Here is a 21,496-nt window from a genome sequence, read left to right on the forward strand (position 1 = left end):
ACCAGCCAGACTTGAATCTTTTTGAAAAGTTACAATGGATTTAACTGCAACCTTTTTTTAAAACCAAGAATTACATCAGAGGTTGTTGGTATGCATGCTGTGAATCTTTGCAGATTCATTGTGTTCCCATCGTTTAGAAAGAGATCCATATTGGTGACTAGTTGGACCAACTTGATTTTATAGGTGCTGATGTTGACCAAAAATGGGTATGCCTTGCTTGAGAAAAACTAATTGTACTTATGTTTTTGAGATGAATCAATCAATTTCGACTTGTGGATTGTGCCCACCAATTCTTTGCCAAAATTCTCGGCAATAATATACAGAGCAAAACAGGAGAATATGATGAAATGAATCCTTGTTTAGTCACCTCTATATCTTCAACGGAATCAAGTCTTACTTGGAAAGTACCTCGAAATCTTAGATGCTTGAACACGGTCAACCAAGTTTATGCCTAGATGACCAAGAATGCGGAATTAAGTCTCTAGGCATTTCTTGGAAGAAATCTGTCATGAACGATTGGCCCAGAATAGCTGAAAAGGGAGCAGAAGAGACTATGAACAACTTCTAGAAGAATCTTTGCGCGAGGATCTTAAGATAGAAGGCATTAATAAGTAGATGTATGGTCCATTTATATTTTAACCATCTCTTGTCACCCTCTTGTGCCAAGTTCAATAATTGGCATGGCCTCACTTTTGATTGGTGGAAATGTCTTTTCAAAATTCCATCGCATCCCTTACAAGATGTGTCCAAAGTAATCCACTCTTGTAATATGGATTATCAATCCATGTTCCGAGTTATGGGTAGTGAAAAACTCTATCTTATCATGCTCCAATAGAGGTGGGATTATGTTGGATGGCCTTCAGTAAAAGACTCTGCTTAGTTTTGCTGAGTGGTACATCATTTCAAGAAACGGTGATTAGTATAGTCCAGGCTTTGAAGTGCTTGGTGTTATATGGGCATCATTTTGTAATCTATACGCAAGGCGATAACATTGATGATGGTGAATGGTGTATGTGAAAGGCAGAGAAATTCAGCACCTTAAAGAGTAAGGTGCAATCTCTAGAGGAAATAAGACATTCAAGTCAATTATGTTAATCAAAGGGATCACATGTACATCATCTAAAAGATGGATCTCTTCAAGTGGACACATATAAGCTAGATGTAGGCAAAAGTATTTACTGAACAAAGTAGTTCTTCAAAGCATGTTTCCAAAGGTTCCCAATTTACTAGACATAAGTGATGTACATCATGAGAATGGACATTATATTTTCAGCTGCAAATAGTATGTGTTAGGCACTATCAATAGGCTTTCATGGCCACCATGAGTAATATGATTTGCACTTGCTTCTTGAGATCGAGTTAAATGATGCACTCAAGACATGGTTGATGGATGATAGCCATGCCAAATTAGAGTACCAAAAATTTTGCACTTGGCCTCTATATGGTAAATTTAGAATAGTAGAATCCATCTTGGTGGCTACATTAGTTTGAAGCTCAAGTAGACTCCTTGGTGTCCCAAATCATGCAAATCTTTTGGAAGAGGCTTTTGTTTCCTAGGACATGGAGAGATTTATTCATCCAATGCATGAGCTGAACATTCATAGTACCGTGTTTTAGTAAGAAATGCCGCCATGCTCCATACTTTGGCATGAGAATGTCCATGGAGCATCATGATTGCATTGATTGATTCCTTTTGAGGAGCAACTTTCTTGTTGGGCCATTTTCAAACTTAATTTTGTAAGGAGTGAAGTCCTACTTACACAACTCAATAGAAGATGAAAGAACCCAAAGAGGTGGAAGAGATCCTCAAATTTCAAATATTTATTACAATTATTAATAGAAAATTTGTATAGGTATTGGCTTTGAGATCCCAAGCATTGAACCAATACTTTACTCTTTGATCCCATGATGCCACTCAACTCTCCAATTGGGACAACTCTTCAATGTTGCATGCTCATCCTCGATCAGTCTTTAGCTACAATCTGCTACAAACACTCCGGATTGCCGATTTCTCTACCACTCGAGTTTGTTGGCAAGGCTTTTATTTGCTACTCCTCATAGTAGACACAAATAGAAGGTGAAGAAGATTGCATTTGTTGATGATCACGATTTAAGCATGATACCTTTGCAATGTACTTCAAGTTAGTTTCATGCAGCCTTGGGAAATGCGCAGCCTAATACTTTTCTCAAAACCCAACTCTTCTTTGTTCATCACACTAAAGCAATTGGTTTTAATACAATTGCCACTTCATCAACCATAGTATTGATGTTGACACTTTATTAAAGCAAAAACTACTATGATGGAAATGTTCCAATAGCCACAATTGAACTAGTGTTGACACAAAGTGAATCTATTACTTGCGACCTTTTTGTACACACACACACACAGACGCTCTGTGTGTGTGTGTGCATGTGCGTGTGTGAAACCAACCTTCCTCCTCGGATAAAGTGGTAATTAACTTGATTAAGCACTAATTATAACAAGCATAAAATTCACATAAATTGAAAATGCACACTTTTCCATTGTAATCTTGGACATTACATACTCGGTTGGCCCCAAAACTAGCGCCTCTTGTGGTAATTCTTTATCTTATATTGCAAATGGAAGGAGTACAACTGATATCCTCTTATCTTCTTTGCTAATCCAAGTGCTTTTTGCTATCAAAACTGACCAGCAAAGCTCTAAACCAATTTGCCCCTTGGTTTGCTTGGGGATTGGCCTTCATCTTGCTCATTGAAAGACAAATTAGCCCCAAATGTGATATTGGTTGGATGACCTCTTGAATCTCCGTGAAATTCCTCAATTTTAGTTGTTGGAATTCAAGTCCTAGGCCCTCAATTTTGAGTACGCATCCGAGGCGGGTGTCAAAACCCTAATATCTGTTGTAAATTAGGGTTTGTAGTAGAGATTGATTAAAATCTTTTTCTTTGATGGCTCAAACTGCTAGAAAATACTAAGATAACTTGAGGAATGGTTGGGGAATGAGAGAGAATGATATAGAGAGAGAAATTGTAAAGTTTCATTGCAAGAAATGCTGAAAAATTGTTACTGTTCTGCTCAAACAGCCATGAAAGCTGTCACCTACAGCTTAGGACCACCAGAAAGATTGCTGCCCCCTTTTGTATACTGTCACTTGCATTAGAAGGACCTTGGGCTGTTGTCACCTACTATTGGAGAGCTCTAAATTGCTATCACTTGGTATAGGACCGGTCCATGGTGGTTGCAAATCGCATCAGCAATATCTCCTTGCTCTCTAACAGCCTCTTTCTCTCTCACAATGGTTGGAATAGACTTCCACCAATCCCTAGAAATGTTTTTCCACTTACATGGGCAAGTTTTGCTAAGCAGTCTTCTAATCCCATTTTTCAGCATTATTCAGCTTATTAAATTAATTTTTAGAATATTAATTTTAAAAATTATTTTAATTATTATTCTAGTGCTAAAAAATTAATTTCACTAATCAATAATAAAATTAGCCAGTCCAATTTGTCTTTAAAGTATCCTTGAGCAGTTATTGATCCTTAGATCAGCATTAATTAATTAATCAAATCCTAGTCTTTGATGTCACCATTGATATTAGTGGCCAATAAATTGGTCTAAAATAAAATCTGACAATGGGTACCACCTAGTACATATTAGGCATAACTTATTACAACTTTTGTCTTTGAGACCAACTGATATCTCGAGGTCCTAGGTTCCACATTGTGAAATATTTGACTTACATCTCACATTTGCAAGTTACATTAGCACATTTGATTAACTTTAAATCAAATGCTAAGCAAAGCAATAAAATTTCATGTCCTCATGACAAATATCCCTCTTAAAATCCTTGCAATCGTCCTTGATTACATTGCATTGTGCCAAAAGAAAAGCATAGTGTATTGGAATTTCGATAAGGCATCATAGTCACAACATTGGCCATTGTTCTCCAACCATGCCGCATGCCCCAAACCTTGCTGAAGATTTCCAGCCAGCATATACATAACATAAAATTGAAAATTAGTTGAGAATTGTTGCTAGTTACATCCATAACTCATATTTCTCAATTGTTTTGACTTCAGAACCACAATAAAACATATTTTCAGCATAAACCATGACTGAAACTCTCAATGGCATCTACTAATATGCTACTATCTATGGAACCAACTATAAACCATTGAAAACGGAGTATGGATTGCTTATAAACTGATCACTCTCAAAATTGAGAACTGATCACAAATTGATTGCAAATACTAATCAGTAACTAATGTAGAAATTGGTGCAAAACTAATCCCAAAAGTGACCATAAAATGTTCTCAGAGTGATAAAAAATTGAGTTGAAAGTGATCAGAAATGGATCTCAAAATCGAGGGAAAAGCTCACGCCCAATTGATCCCAAATTGATGTAAAAGTATAGTCTTAGAGCTGCGGTAACAACTATACCCATCTGCATACATCTCATAGTGACTAGTACACTAAGTAGTGACCCCATGGTAGATATACTGTCAGCACAGTACCTTGGATGCATGCTAAATACATCTGAGATCCATTAGATACGAGAGCTATCTATGATTGGAGGAGTGGAAGTGCTACTTCCCTCTTGAGCATCAGGCAATGCTTTGGACCTTTGCTCTGTTGAACCTGTTTGAGGCTGAATTGAAGTCGGCTCTAACTAAAGGCATCTCAGTAAAGTTGCAACAATTGAGGATGGTTTGCCAAGTCATACTCTTCCATCCACTTTGCATCTATTGGTGAAACAATGCTGAAGCTTTACGAAGAAGCATATGGAAACTTTACCTCTAACTTTACTTGCCCTGAAACCTCCACTAGGTTGTAGGCCTTTCTTTCCCTTAAGCATTTCGATGCTTTATACTTTCACATTGCTTCAATTCCAACTTAACTAATATGCAACATTGCATCTAGTTGATTAGCCCCTCATGTGTACCTGACATGCTAGGAGCACCAAATGCGTTAGGATACATTCTTTTTTGTATAGTTTGGACCATTGTTATGTGATTGTGCATGGGAATGTGCATACTACTAGCCATAGAACCAATATACATTTTCCCATACATTGTATGTATTACTAGTAGCATTTTTCCTCATGACCAACACTATATGGAGCATTTGCATGATCGACATTAATACCACAAGTCCCAAACACAGTGGGCTGCATATATGCATTGCTAAACTTGCCATTTTGTGCCCCAGCATCATGCCAACAATGTTGTATGTGGGCTATGCTTATTAGCGGTCCTTGACCCACCATAGCATGGAAACTAGTGCCACCACCGAAGTAACTTGGCTACCCCATAATTGCATATATGCTGTGCTATCCAAAAATCATTGGATTGGCACTTCCAAGTTGGCCTTGCATATGCATCAATTTCTCCACTAGCATCATTTGCTTGTGCACACGGCCCACATTTGGAACATCATGTTTTTGTATTGGCTCTTCCTTCAGTGCATCTTGCTGTTTCGAAGCTCTTGAAGACGATTTTCTCTTCTTGCATTTGCTGCCCTCCTTTAAGGGTTTAAAAAGTGCATGAACTGAGGATCGTTTGCCAATTGCGTAAACATTTCAATTGCTGTCCTCAGTTGATCTCTTTACACTAGTCATCAAATTCCTCTTCCTCTTGCTAGTCATCAGCTTCAAGAGACCTAGAAGGATCCACATTTTGGTATGAACCAACATTATTAGCTTGGTGTCCATGCTGCGCGCCTTGTCCAAGATTAAGCATTGCATTTTTCCCAACACTTTGTGAATTTTCAGATCGAGAGGCATCATTCCTGCTTGATCCCATCTCATTATTTGAAGACATTCTTGTTGCATTGCTTAGTTAAATACAAATTTAGCACTAGTGGCCTCTTGAATCTCCCTAAAATTCTTTAATTTCAGCTCTTGGAGTTCAAGTCTTAGGCCCTCAATTGTGAGCACCATTTTGAGGCGGTTGTCAAAACTCTAGTTTTGGTGAAAATTAGGTCAAAAGTAGCACCATAGCTTGCTGTAAGTGGAGCTATACAGCTGCCCAATGGATTCCTCATGCCAAGAAGAGAAGATTGGCTGTTGTCTTGATTCCATACACATTGTCAACTCATGTTCCATGGCTGAAGCCTACAATTTCTGTAGCAAAGAAGAGAAAAATGGCTATTTCCAAACTTGTGCTTCTCAAATGTGTGACAAATAGACCCCAAATAGCGGATATCAACTTTTTAAATGGGTAACCAGCTGCTAAGTTAATCAAATCTGATTTTTTATCAAGGGCTAAGAGGGAATCATCGTCCTCAGCAAAGAGGTACACATTACACATGGTAGGGCCTATGGAAGGTCATGCTAATGTTAGCAAATTAGTTGGTTCATGAGTGAGTTTGTGTATGTGTTTGTGGGGTGTGTACTATTTTCTAGTCGTGATGTGGACTGCAGTTTACTAGTGCTAGATTATGGACAACTGCACATTTCTTGGCTGGCTGACTTTATTTTGTGGATGCTAGATTGCTGGCCAACTAGTTTATGTTAGGGGCCTATAAATAGGCTAGTCACTTTTGCTAGCAGTTATATGTGTCTTGTGTGGTAATCTCTTGTCTGTGAGCCTCTGTCTAAGTTAGACGAGGACATTAGGATTTCTTACGTTGTATTTGTCTGTCACTTTGTGTTTTAGACACTTTAGAGGGAGGGCACATTAGTGCATTTCTTTTTTGGACACTTTTTGCAATGCTAATACTAGAGTGCATCTACGTAACAGATGATGCTTACAGGCTGATAAAACAATTGCCACAAACCTTGGATAGAACATGCCAAAGCTTTGGAATATGGATAGGCCAATAAATTTGTGGAAAGAGAACTCAAAAAGATTATGGTGAAAGAAGTTGATGCATAATAGGAAGTATTTGTTTGGAAATGCTTGTGTATGTTTTGTTGGCTAAGAGGAGGATAACACGGGCTAATTCCCTCACCCAGTGGGCTTAAGGTCATGTGGTGAGCCTGTTGAACTGGTTGGTACTTGAAAAGTCTCCCATTGGCTAGAAAGCTGTGGGGAAGTTGTAGTCAAGAAAGTGTTAAGAAGACTGCTAGGGTTTGCACTGAGGACACACAGAGTGTATGACCACGACAGAAACACAAAGACACAGACATAGACACAGAGGGCAAAACTCAAACCCTAAATGCAAAACTCAAAACTCAAACCCTAAACGTAAAACTCAAAAACTCAAACACAAATAGAAGAAGGGAGAGAGAGAACACAACTCTGAGTTAATGAATGCTATAAATGAATGTAAGAGTGTACAGTGTGCTCAAGGGCAGAGCAATGTCGGAGTGTGAAGTCCATCGAAGACGGATCCCAAGTGTGTGACCACTAGTCGGAGTGTAGGAGTGCTGAATAGTGAATGGAAGCAGGCTGGTTACCAAAATGCAGTAGTCTGGAGGCTGGAAACTGGTAAACGCAGTAGTGTACCACTGATCGAGGCTGGAAATTGTGCACAGTCTGCTGTAAACAGCAGGCTGAAACAGTGTCTGAGAGTGTCAGGGCCTGCAATGCTGAAAACACAGGCTGGCTGACCCTGGAGATGATGGACAGCAGGCTGAACAGCAGTCTGGGACAGTTTGGAGCTCGCCAGCAGCTGAGAGCTGTCGCCTACAGCAATGGACAGGCTGAAGATGATGTGGCTGCAGTCGATGATGGCTGGGCAGCAAATGGAGGCGGGCTGCAGGCTGGAAACTGGGCGCCAACAACAACAGAGGGTGTGTCGGCTAGTGTAACCTGCAAAACAAGGACGATTGCTGAATTGGGGCAGCCTGCCTATTTATAGATGTGGAAGGGCACCCCAAAACTTAGGGTTTCCATTAAACTTTCTCGAACTGCTTCCTGTTTTAGGGTTTTCACTGAACTCTCTCGAACCGCTCCCCGTTTTAGGGTTTTACTCTAAAAAAGCATTTTTAGTGTGTTTTGGGGCTGTTTAAGAGGCTAATCAGCAAGTAATACATATTTTAGCTCAACACCCCCTCTCAGGCCCAAAACTGAGCCAAAAGGTTAGGCCAACCATGGTGATGTTTATGTATCCCAAGGTGTCTCACCCCAAAGCAGCCAAGGCATTGGACAAAGGGTGCACGTCGGCTGCCCAGTGGCCTACCAAGACTACAGAGGCGATGGTTATCTTACCAAGGGAATCCAAGTAGTCACCCCAGAGAGGACAGGGCATCGGACAAAGGATGCTCATCGGCTGCCCAATGGCCTACCAAGTCCTACAAAGGCGGATGGAACCGCATTGAACTTTGTGTGTGGTTTTTTTTTTTGGAATAAGTGTGGTAAATTTTATGGGATGCGGGTGATTGAGTAATAGTGACCAGAAGACGGGAGTAGGGAGGGTACACCCAATACATCACAAAACAGTACAAGCTAACCCATCCACTTAAGGTGTCGATAGCGAGGAAAAATAGGTGATGAGATATCCATGTGATGAAGAAGCATGGTGGTGTGGTAACAACAGCTGTGGGTGGAACAAACTTAGGATCCGCGCAAGTGATGCTCTGTACAATGAGATGCAAAGTATGCTACATGCTGAAGAATGCTCATGCAACAGGTGCCACTTGGACAATGTTCCTCATGGGAAAATTGTTCACTTGCCCAAGCACCCTAGTACAAAGATGATGAAATCATGCAATGCAAAGGGTAAGGTACAACAGGAGGGAGAAGCCGATGTCGAAGACAAAGTGCCGAAGCCTGTAGAATACCAAGAAGGGTAGGAACGCCCTCTCAACCCGGATGTAGGCATATGCCGAAGAAGGAAGAGGAGCCTAATGTCAGTCTTTGTGTGGTGCCGAGAACCATAAGGAATGAAGAGGAGGAGGAAGCATTCCAGTTGGAAGGGCTAGGTAGAAGTCACCACCATGATAGCATCAAGAGAGATGCTGCACGATTCGCCTCGGGAGGGGAAGCCTCCATACTGGTAGAAGAGCAAAACTCCAAGGATGATGAAACCATGAAGGAATGACGCGCATCTCAAGTCTCTAGCCCAGGTAGGTGTGGGCAAACCTGCATGTTAGCCCTACATTGAAAACAAAACCTGCAAAGGAGATCAAAGTTTGCAATCACAGAGATTAGTAGTGAGATGCTCTAAAAGCAAAACAAAACAAAAATGAAAAGCTAACTAAAGGAACAAGTGCAAAGATGCAAATGTGTATGTGTGTGTGAGTAAATGCAGCGGAATACTTAAAATGTAGAGATAAAAATCCTAAGAGCCCGACTTTAAGAGTGCGAAAAATGAATGCTAGACTGACCTAGGGTATCCGAAAGGACCTAGAGACATGCTAGTCTAAGAAGGTGGCCACCATCGCGTACATCTAGTAGTAGGGCTCTGTCAAGGGAATGCCTAACGAGGTAGGGAGGAAGGTGAGATATATGCATGAAGTGCAATAGGATCGGAATCTGTAGACCAATCAACTAATCCTTCAGGAGTAGAGAAGGATGGCCGCTGAGGCTGTCCGGGTGCCACATGTCCAGCAGTCGCTATGGGGGTTGGAGGAGCAGATGGGGCAGTAGCGGAAGGCGTAGCCCCACTGGACTGTGAAGTTGCAGCGGTCTGCTGAGGCTTTTTAGGTGGAAGACCTTGGGCCTTGGAGCGACACTCCTCATCCACATGGCCTGCTCTCTGGCAGTGTGTGCAAAACCGGTTTTTCTTAGGGAGTTGCTGCCAGATAGGTCTTGATTCTTTGGTTCCATGTGAGGAAGAGGAGTCACCCTTTGATTGGCTTGTCTTCGCATCTAGCGAGTTCTTGCCACTGGTGGTTTTCCCTCCCGAAGAAGAGGCAACCAACCCCCTCTGCTTTGAATAAGGTTGTGATGAGGATTTTTTGTGGACTTGATCATGCAGCCTTGCGTAACGCGAGAATTGGCACTCAAAACTCGTAGAAGGTTGGCAATCAAGGTTGAGAGATGATGTGTTGAATGAAATTGAAGTATTTTGCGGGCAACTTATTCAAGAAGAATGTAACCTGATCATCATCTGGCTAGTAGTGGCAAACTCGGCAAGTAACCGCCTATAGTCAGCCAGCTTGACTTTCAGATCATCCCCTTCCTTAAGAGAGAACTCTTGAAGCTCAAAGTCGAGATTGATGCGCCGAGTACAATCACGAGCCGCATAGCGATCGAGAAGGTGACTCCAACGCTCTGATGCGAGCGGGAAGTGCTGCAACTGAGAGTGAAACTCAGGAAGCAATCCCTGCATCAGCTCAACATTGGCTGTAGCATTGCGGACTCTCCATTGACAGATGTAGTCAGGGTGAGCTAGTCGAGGGTCCGGCATAGGCTCTAGACCAATGACGAGGTCCCAAAGACCCTGAGACTCAAGCACTTGTTGTATGAAATTCGACCAAGTAGTGAAATTTGACCCGTTAAAATGTGTCTTATCTGTGAAGGCATTCTTGGCCGTTGCAACAGGAGTGATAGTGCTCGGAGATGGATAGTGTGAAAAAGTGTAGTGGGGATAGGATGGGGGAGTGGAGTACACTTGGGAATGGGCCCTAGAGTGCCCACCAGGATGCTGGTAGTGTGCAAGGTGGATCCATAGGTAGGGATGGGCTGACTAGGCATGGGCATGGTAGCCACCTAAGGAACCCAAGGAGGTGGGATGGGAACACGGGGAGCAAAAGATGGGAATCCCTGCGTAGGTGTAACCCAAGGAGAGTGTGAAGACGCACCATAAGCTGAGGATGGAAACCCCTGCGTATGAGTGGTCATGGGAGATGTGAAGCTGGGGATAGTGAGGGGGATGCCCATCACAGTCGACCCAGGAGTGATAGGTGTGCTCATTTGCTGAAAGGTGAGAGGCACTGTGTTAAAGGGTGGCATTCCCCCTAACGAAGTACCATGGTGCAAAGAGGTAGAGAATGGGGTGGAGAAGGAAAAGGTGCTAGGAGCGGAGATGGTAGATCCAACCCCTAGGGTGTGTGATGCAAATGTGGAGTATAATTCAAGATTTTGGAAAGATGATGAGAGATGATCAATGTGTGATATAGAAGAGGGTGGGATGGGAGGGAAGTGAGAAGTGTGTGTAATATGCTCAAATGAAACAAAAGCTGTAGATGTATCTGAATTTCGTCTGCTTCGTGAGCCCCCCTCTATTGAAGTTTACATATGCAAAGCCATTCGGATCCTGTACCTCAAAAGAAGAAACAAGTGAGGGTTTTGATTCATGCAACACAAAAGAATTGTACAAACTTGACATTGGACCTGGCGGAGATGATGAAGATGGATCGCCAGACGTTCCGAATGCCGTATGTCCTCCATGATCGGAGGGGTGGTCAGCCTTACCAACCGGTCCGAATGTGGTAGCAAAACTGGTAGGAGGGGTGTAAACATCACCGTACTTGTTGCGATAGTACTCCTCAAAGTCCTCTGTCATGTTAGTGAAATTTGGTGAAGGTGGAGTGTCGTCCTCCTCACCGAGTCCATAATGCCATCTCAAGGCCTCCAATGATGGAGAAGCCTGATAAGACATCATAGGAATTGGAGAAGAAGGTGTTTGGGACATTGTGATTCGGTTACGAGTCGTATTGTGTGCATTGCACAAAGACTAGCTCTCAACAATATCCACAGGATACTCTTTACAAGAGCACTGGCTTTGATACCATGTTAAGAAGACTGCTAGGGTTTGCATTGAGGACACACAGAGTGTATGACCACGACAGAAACACAAAGACAGACACAGACACAGAGGGCAAAACTCAAACCCTAAACGCAAAACTCAAAACTCAAACCGTAAACGCAAAACTCAAAAACTCAAACACAAACAGAAGAAGGGAGAGAGAGAATACAACTCTTAAGTGAATGAATGCTGTAAATGAATGTAAGAGTGTACAATGTGCTCAAGGGCAGAGCAATGTTGGAGTGTGACGTCCACTGAAGACAGATCCCAAGTCTGTGACCACCAGTCGGAGTGTACGAGTGCTGAATAGTAAATGGCAGCAAGCTGGTCACCAAAACGCAGCAGTTTGGAGGCTGGAAACTGGTAAACGCAGCAGTGTACCACCGATCGAGGCTGGAAACTGTGCATAGTCTGCTGTAAACAGCAGGCTGAAACAGTGTCTGAGAGTGTCAAGGCCTGCAATGCTGAAAACGCAGGCTGGCTGACCCTAGAGATGATGTACTGCAGGCTGAACAGCAGTTTGGGACAGTTTGGAGCAGTCGCCAGCAGCTGAGAGCTGTTGCCTACAGCAATGGACAGGCTGAAGATGATGTGGCTGCAGTCAATGATGGCTGGACAGCAGATGGAGGCGGGTTGCAGGCTGGAAACTGGGCGCCAACAGCAGAGCAGAGGGTGTGTGGGCTGGTGTAACCTGCAAAACAAGAATGATTGCTGAATGGGGGCAGCTTGTCTATTTATAGATGTGGAAGGGCGCCCCAAAAATTAAGGTTTCCATTAAACTTTCTCGAACCGCTCCCCGTTTTAGGGTTTTACTCTGAAAGAGCATTTTTAGTGTGTTTTGGGGCTGTTTAAGAGGCTAATCAGCAAGTAATGCATATTTTAGCTCAACAGAAAGGTCTAGTGAAAAGGGTATTAACTGAATATGTTGGAGTGGTAACTTCCAAATGGCTGGAGGGCCTGCTGCCATGGTTCCTCGGGTGGAGGCTATAGACATGCAAATGTTTGTAGGACTTACAATTTGACAATGCACGCAGAAACTGCTGCATGCTGGTTTTCTTATTAGCTTGCTAGCTGAGCGCTTGGTGATTTTTGCCGGGGATGATTTTCCCTCAATTTTCCATCTTCTCTATCTTTATGCAAAGCCCTCTGTCTTAAAATGCTGTGAGGCTGGGAACCTGGGGATCGCAAGACCATATGATGCCAAATGTAACCAGCATTCCTGCTGAGAACTCTGAGTGGGTGCATGGCTTAGAGAGGAGACTAAAAAGATCAGAGAAAGAAGGCCAACGCTAACACTGCTGTATACTGTGCTGAAAACACTCACATTTGTGAGTACAGGAGTGCTTGAGTGTGGTGACTGAATTTGGGGGACTGGCTGACTGAGTAAGGCCTAAAAAGTGGCTTTGATTAGCCAATACTCTTGAGCTAGTAACAATGTAGGCCAAATTTCTTAAATCAATCACAAAGCCGTCCGGAATCATCAGCACCCAATACTACTGCCTGAAGCTATTTTTGATGCGCAGAAGTTTGTACTGTGGTATGGGAACCTTTCTGACAATGTTCTGGCTCAGTTGGTCACTTGAAACTGTCTGTCTTCTGGTGTTGCAAAAGTCTAAATATGGTTGGTTCATATTGCAAGATAGTTTGTCGATAGAGTTGTTTTTCTGTTGTTTCTGATTGACTTTCTTCAGACGAGCTTTCATATTGAAGGGCGTCTATATTGTATAGTGCAGTGAAAGACAGTGGTTTCACACACCACACCAAGACTTCACCTTTTAAAAAGAAAAATTACACTACAATAAAACATTGCTTTCACACCCCATTCTGTCAAAAAAGAAAATCAAGAAGTGTGTGTGCTGCGTGTGCTTATGTTCTTAAACCTAGGCCCTGAATTATTACTTGCTTTTAGATGTAGATTACCAAGATTTGACAGTCATGAAAGAAGGCACAAGAATCTTAAGAGTTCAAGTTAATCAAAACTGCTTTTGCATAGTTGTTTCAGGTTATTCTCTGTTGCAAAAGCAAGAAACTTCTGAAGTTACCAAATCAACAATATCACAAAAGGTGCGTGACCTGTTTTATATGTGTCAAAGGTATAGATTTTTATTGTTGTGGTTATGATTATGTGTACACTTTATACTAACTAAGCAGGCATGTCTTAGGAGAAACTTCAGCTTTTCGATGCACGATGCTTTGAAGTTGGCCTATTCTCTTACTAATGGCTTTATCTATCTGATTGCAGGTTGAAGAAGATGTTTACAGTACAACAGATTTTGCTGCAGCATTTGAAGAAGTTAGTGTTCTGCTCTGCACGGAGTTCTCTACAAGTGCATTGTTAAAACAGGAGTTGGAGGATCGATTAAAAAAGAAGTTAATTTCTCGATTGCATGATCTTGAAGGCAATATTCTTGGTCTTTTGTTACAAAGGATTACTCAGTTATCTAGATATGGGCTTAGTAACAACTACCTGAGGGATTAGAGTTGAATCACTTTGTTAATTTGCTTGAAATATAATTAAAGGTTTTATAATGAATGGCTTAATTCACTAGAATACAGAAAATGAAACTTTTGCCTTTTTTAGTAACCAAAATAGGTGTTTTGTTTGTGATTCAAATGGGCAATTATAGGGAAAATTCTGACACCTATTTGAAGAATTTTAACGTGATGGGATGTTGCCTGTTTGTCAAGTGCAGAAACACCATGTTTTTCCCCAGAGCAAAGAATGAGGAATCTGCTTGAACTTCATGGACTCAAGGTACAGTTTTAGACTTGTCCTAGCATTTTAGGACTTGCTGGATCTGTTGAAGCTGATTTCATTATTAAAATCTGCTTAGAGGACCAAAGGAATTTCCTCTCTTATGAATCTTGAGTGCTTGCTATCCTACTGTGGGAGAAAGGCCTAAACTGTGTTTAAAGCAATAAAAATGATAGATGCTCTTCATTTTGTTCCGTTTGATACTTTTCTTTGGCCCATGGGGGGGGGGGACTGTGTCTAGAGCAATAAAAACTGATAGATGCTCTTCATTTTGATGCTTTTCTTTGGCTTGGGGGGTTTGGGGGAAGCGGTGTTTAAATGAACATAAACTTTTCAGGTTTCAGCTTTGAGTGTCATATGTAATAGAGAGTGCAAAACAATGTATTATTTTCAAATATTAGAATGGATAACCAGTTTGTACAACTCAGCGCAATCGTTCTGATTGTCAATTTTGTTGAGAATGTTTAACAATTCTGATTTTCCCATATTCAATCGAGGGAAATTGCGAGGATTAGATGCTCTTTTTTTAAAAATGTGGGTGTCACTGAAAAAGAAAAAAACCACCAAAACAACCAACAACCACACCCATACATGCATAAGAGTTAGGTGGCTATTCCACTTTGAGAGATCTTGTAGAGGTTGTCATAAGGACATGTATTTTTGAAACCTCACTTAACATGTGGATTTTTTAAGCATATGGTTAAGTAAATGTTGCACATGTGAGATGTAACTGGGGTTAAGAGTAAATTTATGAGCTCAGAACCTGAGGAAATCACGGGATGTCAAAGGCAAAAGTTGCTATAAGTTATGTCACATAAGTACTTGGTGGTATCTGGTGCTAGTTGTTGGCTTAGGTCATTCATTTGGCCATAAGTGTCAATTGGTGACACTAGGGAAGACGTTTAATGGTATCTAATGTCAATTTGATGGTCAAAGATGGCGCAGAGACACTTGGGAATGGAAGTTGCCTAGCCAATTTAATTATTGGCCAGTCACATTAATTTTCAGGGCACCAAAATAATTATTAGATTAATTTTCAGTATTTAAAGACTGAAAATTAATATTTAATTATGGATAATGTTGAAAAAACCATTTGGAAAGGTTGACGCTTGTAAAAAATGCCCATGCAAGACTGAAAAACGTCTTTAGAGACTGAAGAGAGGCATTTTTAGTGTATTTAGCTTGCAAGTGAGAGGGAGGAGATGCTTTTGGTCTGATTTGCAGCCATTGGAGGACCTTCTGAGGCAGCCAGGGGCAAGAGAATACCAATCAACAGTAGGTGATAGCATCTACAGGATGTTGAGATAGGGCAACAGCAGTAAATGACTGATTTTTTTCAGTTCTTTGCATCTACAAGATGTTGAGATAGGGTAGTAGTAGTAAATGTCAGATTTTCTTCAATTCTTTGTGAAGAAATTTTGAATTTTCTCTCTCAGCTTCCAGCCTTTCTATAGCTTTGCTCTGAAGATTCCAGCATTGAGATCACCAGAGGCTGAGAAATTTGAGATTTGTTTGTTGTAAACCCTAATCTGCATCTGCAATAGAAATTAGGGTTTAGCAGCAACCTCGGGAAGCGTGTCAAAAATTAAAAGCTCAAGACTTGGATTCAACATGGTTGAAGTTGTTTTTAGCCTATTCAAAGTAGAGGGATCAACAAATCATTGAATTTGGGGCATTTTTCATCTCCATCAAAGTGAATGAAGGCCAATTGATTGCTCGAATCAAGGGGCAAATTAGATTGAAGACTTGCTGGTCATTTTGGACAGCAAGGGGAGTTAGAATACTGAAAAGGATTGGGGGAATCCCATTGTACATCAACTTCTTCTTCAATTAAGCTAAATAAATATCGAAAGGGGCACCGGTTTTGGGGCCAACAAGTTGCTCAATGTCCAAGATTATATGATAAAGTGTGTATTTTAGTTTTGTGAATTTGTTAATTGCCGTAAATAGTGCTCAATCAAGTTATTTACCACCCTATCTGAGGAGGAAGGTTGGTTATAGAGGCATCCGATAGGAGTTTAGGTGTTGGGCCACCAAAATCAGTGCTAGCATTAACAATTAGTTGTCATGCATTTACATTTAATTTCTACTCCTTAAATCAACCCCAAAATCCCTCACTGTCTTAGTCACCCTCCTTCGAGTATTTCTCCCAGTCACTTTCCCTCTTTTCGGAGTGCTGCCTTCTTCCTTCTACAGGTGCCTGGTGAATTTTGTTACGATGGAGTTTTTGCTTCCCATTTGGTGCATCCCGGAGGTGTTGCCATCTCAGATTGGCTATTTTTGTTTGCTGAGCCATCTACAAGATGTTGCCTGATTCCAACAGCCTTCCCTTGGATTTGAGTACTTGTTCATCTTCTATGGGCTACCACCTGCGTTTTGGTGTTCCTACCTATTATTAGGCAGCCATCACCTTGTCTACTATTCTTTGTTAGGTTTTCCATGATGGTATGGGTGTTCTTTCGATCTTCCTCTCTTGACGACTGTGGTGGACTACTTTCACTCCCATTTTCAGCTATTGATGATCTTCTTCATCAACTCCCTTGCTACATAATTATCCTTAATGGGGATCTTGTTGTGTATTTATTGCCATATATCTTTAATTAAATAAGCGAGTGGAATATGTCTCTCTTTGTCCATCTTTTGCACCTTTTTGGGCTTGAGAGGTTAGTGTTGGCATTAATAATTTATTAATATGTATCTATGCCTTATTTTTGCTCCTTAATGCAGCCCCAAAAAGCTTTACTTATGATTAGAAAGCTTTTATTTGTATGGTAGGACAAATGCTGCTAAATCCCCTATAAAAGGGCATGCTGTGGGCATCCCACCTCTCACTTTGTCAGGTCATTTAATCACCCTCACTTCCTCATTCCCCTAATTTCTTTCCCTCTTCTCGGAGTGCTTACCTTGTCCATCAACGGTTCTCCCTTGCATATTGGAGTGGTGGAATGTCACTAAGGTTGCTACCTAGTTGCCGGCCACTCAGTCCATGCTATCTTCCATGGAGGAGATCCCCCAAGCCTGCCTAGCCTCCCCAGCCCACGACTTTACTGGTGCTGAGTTTTTGGCATGGTGTAGCCGCATTTGTGCTTGGAACAAGCCACCTTGTGTTGAGAAACCCTTCACTCTTCACCCGAAGTTTGCATTTTTGCGTTTCTGCGTCTTGCGTTTAGGGTTTGTAGCCCCAAAAAGGGGCGCCATCCTAGACTGATTGTGCCTATTTATAGACCACTCTCTCATTCATTCCTCATAGCTGATTCATTCAGTCCGTCACCTCTTCTCTCCAGCCTCTCCACTACCCTTACATCCCTTTAGGAGGACATTGCGGTTTGTGATTTGTGGCTGTCTTCATCATCTTCCTTGTGCTATGGCACCCTTATTTCCTTGTATCACATTCGCTCCATGATTCAAAACTTCATCATTCCATTCATCAGAGTTTCTTCTCTCTTCTCTTCTCTTCTCCATGTTTGCCGAGTTCACTCCACGCTCCTTCCTGCAAACCCTACTGTTTCGCTGGTACGTCATATTTTCTTGTATCACATTCGCTCCATGATTCAAAACTTCATCATTCCATTCATCAGAGTTTCTTCTCTCTTCTCTTCTCTTCTCCATGTTTGCCGAGTTCACTCCATGCTCCTTCTCGCAAACCCTACTGTTTCACTGGTACGTCATATTTTGACATGGTATCAGAGCTAGATATGCTCAAACAGCGGCAAAGATCCTCCACTCCAGTGAAGGCAAAGACCGGTGGCGGGTTCGATATCCACTTCTTTTTTTCTTCCGCTGCAGCAAAATCTCGTTTTTGCAGGTTTCAAGTGTTTTCAACTTGTTGTCCACATCCCTTTCGCGGAGGACATCACAGTCTTAGTTGTCCCTTGCTGCCATCTACAGTCTGGCGCTTGTTTCAAGCCTTCCACCCGCAGTTTGCAGTTGTTTACAGCAAAGTGACTGTTGTTGATCACTCTCCATTCAGAAAAAATGTCGTTTTTGCAAATTTCAGGTATTTCAGCTTGCTGACCACATCTCGAATGTGGAGGATATCGCGGTCCAAGTTGGCCATTGCTGTCTACAATAGTCTGGCACCTGTTTCCAGTCTACCACACACTGTTCGGAGCTAATTTCAATATATTGATTGCTGTCGCTGTTTTTTCTTGCGTTTTTTGTCTTTCTCTCTTCTCACCTGTGTTTTTAGTCTCTCTCTCCTCACCTACGTTTTTAGTCTTTCTCTCTCGCACTATTGTTTGAATCATACTCAACCTTCCTTGGTGCATTTTTAGTCTTTCTCTCTCTTAGACTATTGTTTGAATCATACTCAACCTTTCTTGGCTGCGTTTGCCCACAAAGATCCTCCTCATCAGAGAAGACAAAGATCGGTGACGGGTTTAGCATCAACATTTGATTTCTCTATCATTTTTGCTGCATATTGGGAGATATCCTTTTTCTCCCTCCCACACTCCCTTCTCCAGTTTGCCATACCGGTACCATGGCGTCTCCACCGATAGATTGCCAATTTAGTGGGTGTTCCTACTGCGGCACGAATAGTCATGCCACCGAAGACTGTTGACATCGACCTTTGCTCCTCACCCCTCTGAAGTATATGCGTCTTCCACCAAGCACTCCTTGTGCCACCTCTTCCTTCTGGGCCACAGGGATCGTTTTACATCGGCTATTAGAGTATTATGCTCAAGGCAATAAGCTGCACCTGACGCATACTAAGTCCTTTCGAGCACACGGAGGCTCTAAGACCTTACGAGGCGATAAGCCCTCTTGGTGACCACCCCACTGCGCGGAGGTTTGTTCCACCTACTTCTGGGTACAGTGGCTTCCATGGCCCACATCTACTCCACAGTCCACTCTCCTGAGAGTCTGCGACTATTTCCCACCCTTGGCTCATCCCGAGCCTCCATCTTCTCCACCCTCTTCCACCAAGGTTCGAGAGGCCACTTTTGGGTGCTTTCCGGGTTCTTGTTCCAAGCCCCGGATACCTTCTTCAGTACGACCGGCGGCACTTCCTTCGTCATCAAATGCTTTGCTGCCCGTGAGACATGAGTGGTTGGATTTCCTTTCTCTCTCGGACTGGGATCCAAAGGGGGATTTTCTTACTTCGCCCTTAGAGGGGGCTTCCATTCTTTTTCGGCTTCAGAGGGGGTTTCTACTTCTAATCCTTCCGATTCAGAGAGGGATCCTATGTGCCATGAAGTTCTTCACACACCACCATCTTCGAGGAGTGGCTCTCCTTTGAGCAATCATTTCCTCTACTCATATCCAGGATCTAGAGAATCTACCTAGATTGAGGCCCTTGGGACTTCAACAGCGACTTGGTGGCTAGGCCTTCGTATTCCTTCCAACACGGAGTCATGAAGCTAGTGGCTTCTCTCTTGAGGTTGAGTTTCGGGTTCTACAACTCATCCAGTCTCTTGATTATCTTCAAAGGTCTCCTTTCAGGTGATATTCTTAGATTATAGGGTGGATCTTCTTTGTTCCTTGGTCAGCATGGAGCCAACCTCGAGATCAAGTACGGGTGTATCCTTATGGTTCTCGGCACCACACAAAGTCCGATATTCCTCCCATGCATTGCATGTTTTTATCATCTTTGTATGAGGGCGTTGGAGCAAGTAAACAATTTTCCCACGAGGGACATTGTCCAAGTGGTACCTGTTGCATGAGCATTTTTCAGCATGTAGCATTTCATCTCCACCTCACTCATCTCTTGTTCCCCTTTTTGGGCCTGAGATGGGGTGTTGAGAAATCCTTCACCCTTTACCCGTAATTTGTGTTTTTGCGTTTTTGCGTTTAGGGTTTGCAGCCCCAAAAAGGGGCGCCATCCTAGACTGACTGTGCCTATTTATAGGCCACTCTCATTCATTCCTCACAGTTGATTCATTCAATTCGTCACCTCTTCTCTCCAACCTCTCCACTACCCTCACCCCCCTTTAGGAGGACATTGTTGTAACGTATCTGCCTGTAATCTTCAGGACACGTCTTAGCAGTCCATCAGAAAGGATGTCTAGAAAGCTTCGCCTGGCACTCCCATGGAATGTCACAGGGTTTGCGACCTAGGACTTTCTGCGTCTGCCACGCAGCGGAAGTATTCTGCCGTTCCCACTTAGGACCGACCTGAATCAGGGTTTTTTTCCTAATGGTCATTTCCTAAACGACAACTAGCATCGAACCCCAAACGAACTACTTTACGCAAAATGCCAGGTCCGAAGCGGATTCACGCTGCACTTGGTTCAAGGAGAATGGGAAACGAGAGGGATGCAAGGCTCGACCTCTCTGCCATAAGGCATAGTCCCATTTCGTTCCCCTAAAACAGCGTAAATCGGGATTATTATAACTTAGATTCTAGGTCAGCGCCCTTGCTGTTCGTGTTCTTTGAACGATTTTCTTGCTGTCCATCATGATTGAGAAAAGTTCCTGGCCAACCGGGACCACCCATCCGTAGGATGGACCCATGGCCACATCCACCGCACTTTCCTCAGGTTGTTTTAGTTATCTAATTACCTACCACATTTAGTTGGACATGCATCAAACAGCTTCCTTAATTAGTCCGTTAGGCAGTGGTTCCTTCACGTAATCATAGCACTTGACATAGAAAAACAATGTCAAACAAGTTCCTTTTCAACAGCTTATCATATTTATCTTTGGAATACATTTATAACATCCAGCCCGTAGGCTTATCCATAATCCGCCCGAAGGCTATTCAGCAATCCACAGGGATTACTAATCCAAGATTCCGCCTGTAGACTAGTATGCGGGTCTCGAGATCCAATCCCGAGTCACGTTGGCTTCTTGTGCAGGGCCCGGAAGGCGAGGGATTTACGGCTAGAGTCCCCTCTGACACCCAAGCGTTCTCCTGCTCTAAGCAGTGCTCAACGGAGAGACCTCTCGCGGCGGGTTCGGTCCACCTTCCCGGCGCAGTTAACAACCCCCTTGGTTAGGGTCAGGCAGACAGTTGGGGGTAACTGAAGCTACCTCTCCTTTCAGGCCTTCAACCTGAAGCATTAGATATCTTTTCATCCTTTAATTCCTTGAGCAAACAAAGCAAAACAGTGCTCTCTAAACTGTTACAAGCACAATCATTTCCAGTGGTCGTTATTTTGGCCAACTGCTAAGGAGTGAAT

At 42.6% G+C, this 21,496-nt stretch overlaps 1 protein-coding gene across 2 annotated transcripts in view; it reads left to right on the top strand.

The window, feature by feature from the left end:
* The window catches only part of LOC148016619 (putative ATP-dependent DNA helicase CHR12), a 46,228-nt gene that overhangs the window by 1,383 nt on the left and 23,349 nt on the right, over positions 1 to 21,496 (top strand). The window contains exons 3-5 of one of the 2 annotated variants that reach the window (XM_087663759.1): positions 13,614 to 13,684; positions 13,863 to 14,019; positions 14,314 to 14,375. In XM_087663759.1, the coding sequence (XP_087519885.1) occupies positions 13,614 to 13,684; positions 13,863 to 14,019; positions 14,314 to 14,375 (290 nt within the window). The remainder of the gene's footprint in view (positions 1 to 13,613; positions 13,685 to 13,862; positions 14,020 to 14,313; positions 14,376 to 21,496) is intronic. The other variant, XM_087663760.1, reaches the window with a different exon arrangement.

This window comes from Lygodium microphyllum, chromosome 23 (assembly GCF_053477565.2).
Source record: "Lygodium microphyllum isolate KBCC chromosome 23, Lygodium_microphyllum_v1.1.10, whole genome shotgun sequence".
Classification (NCBI taxonomy): domain Eukaryota; kingdom Viridiplantae; phylum Streptophyta; class Polypodiopsida; order Schizaeales; family Lygodiaceae; genus Lygodium; species Lygodium microphyllum.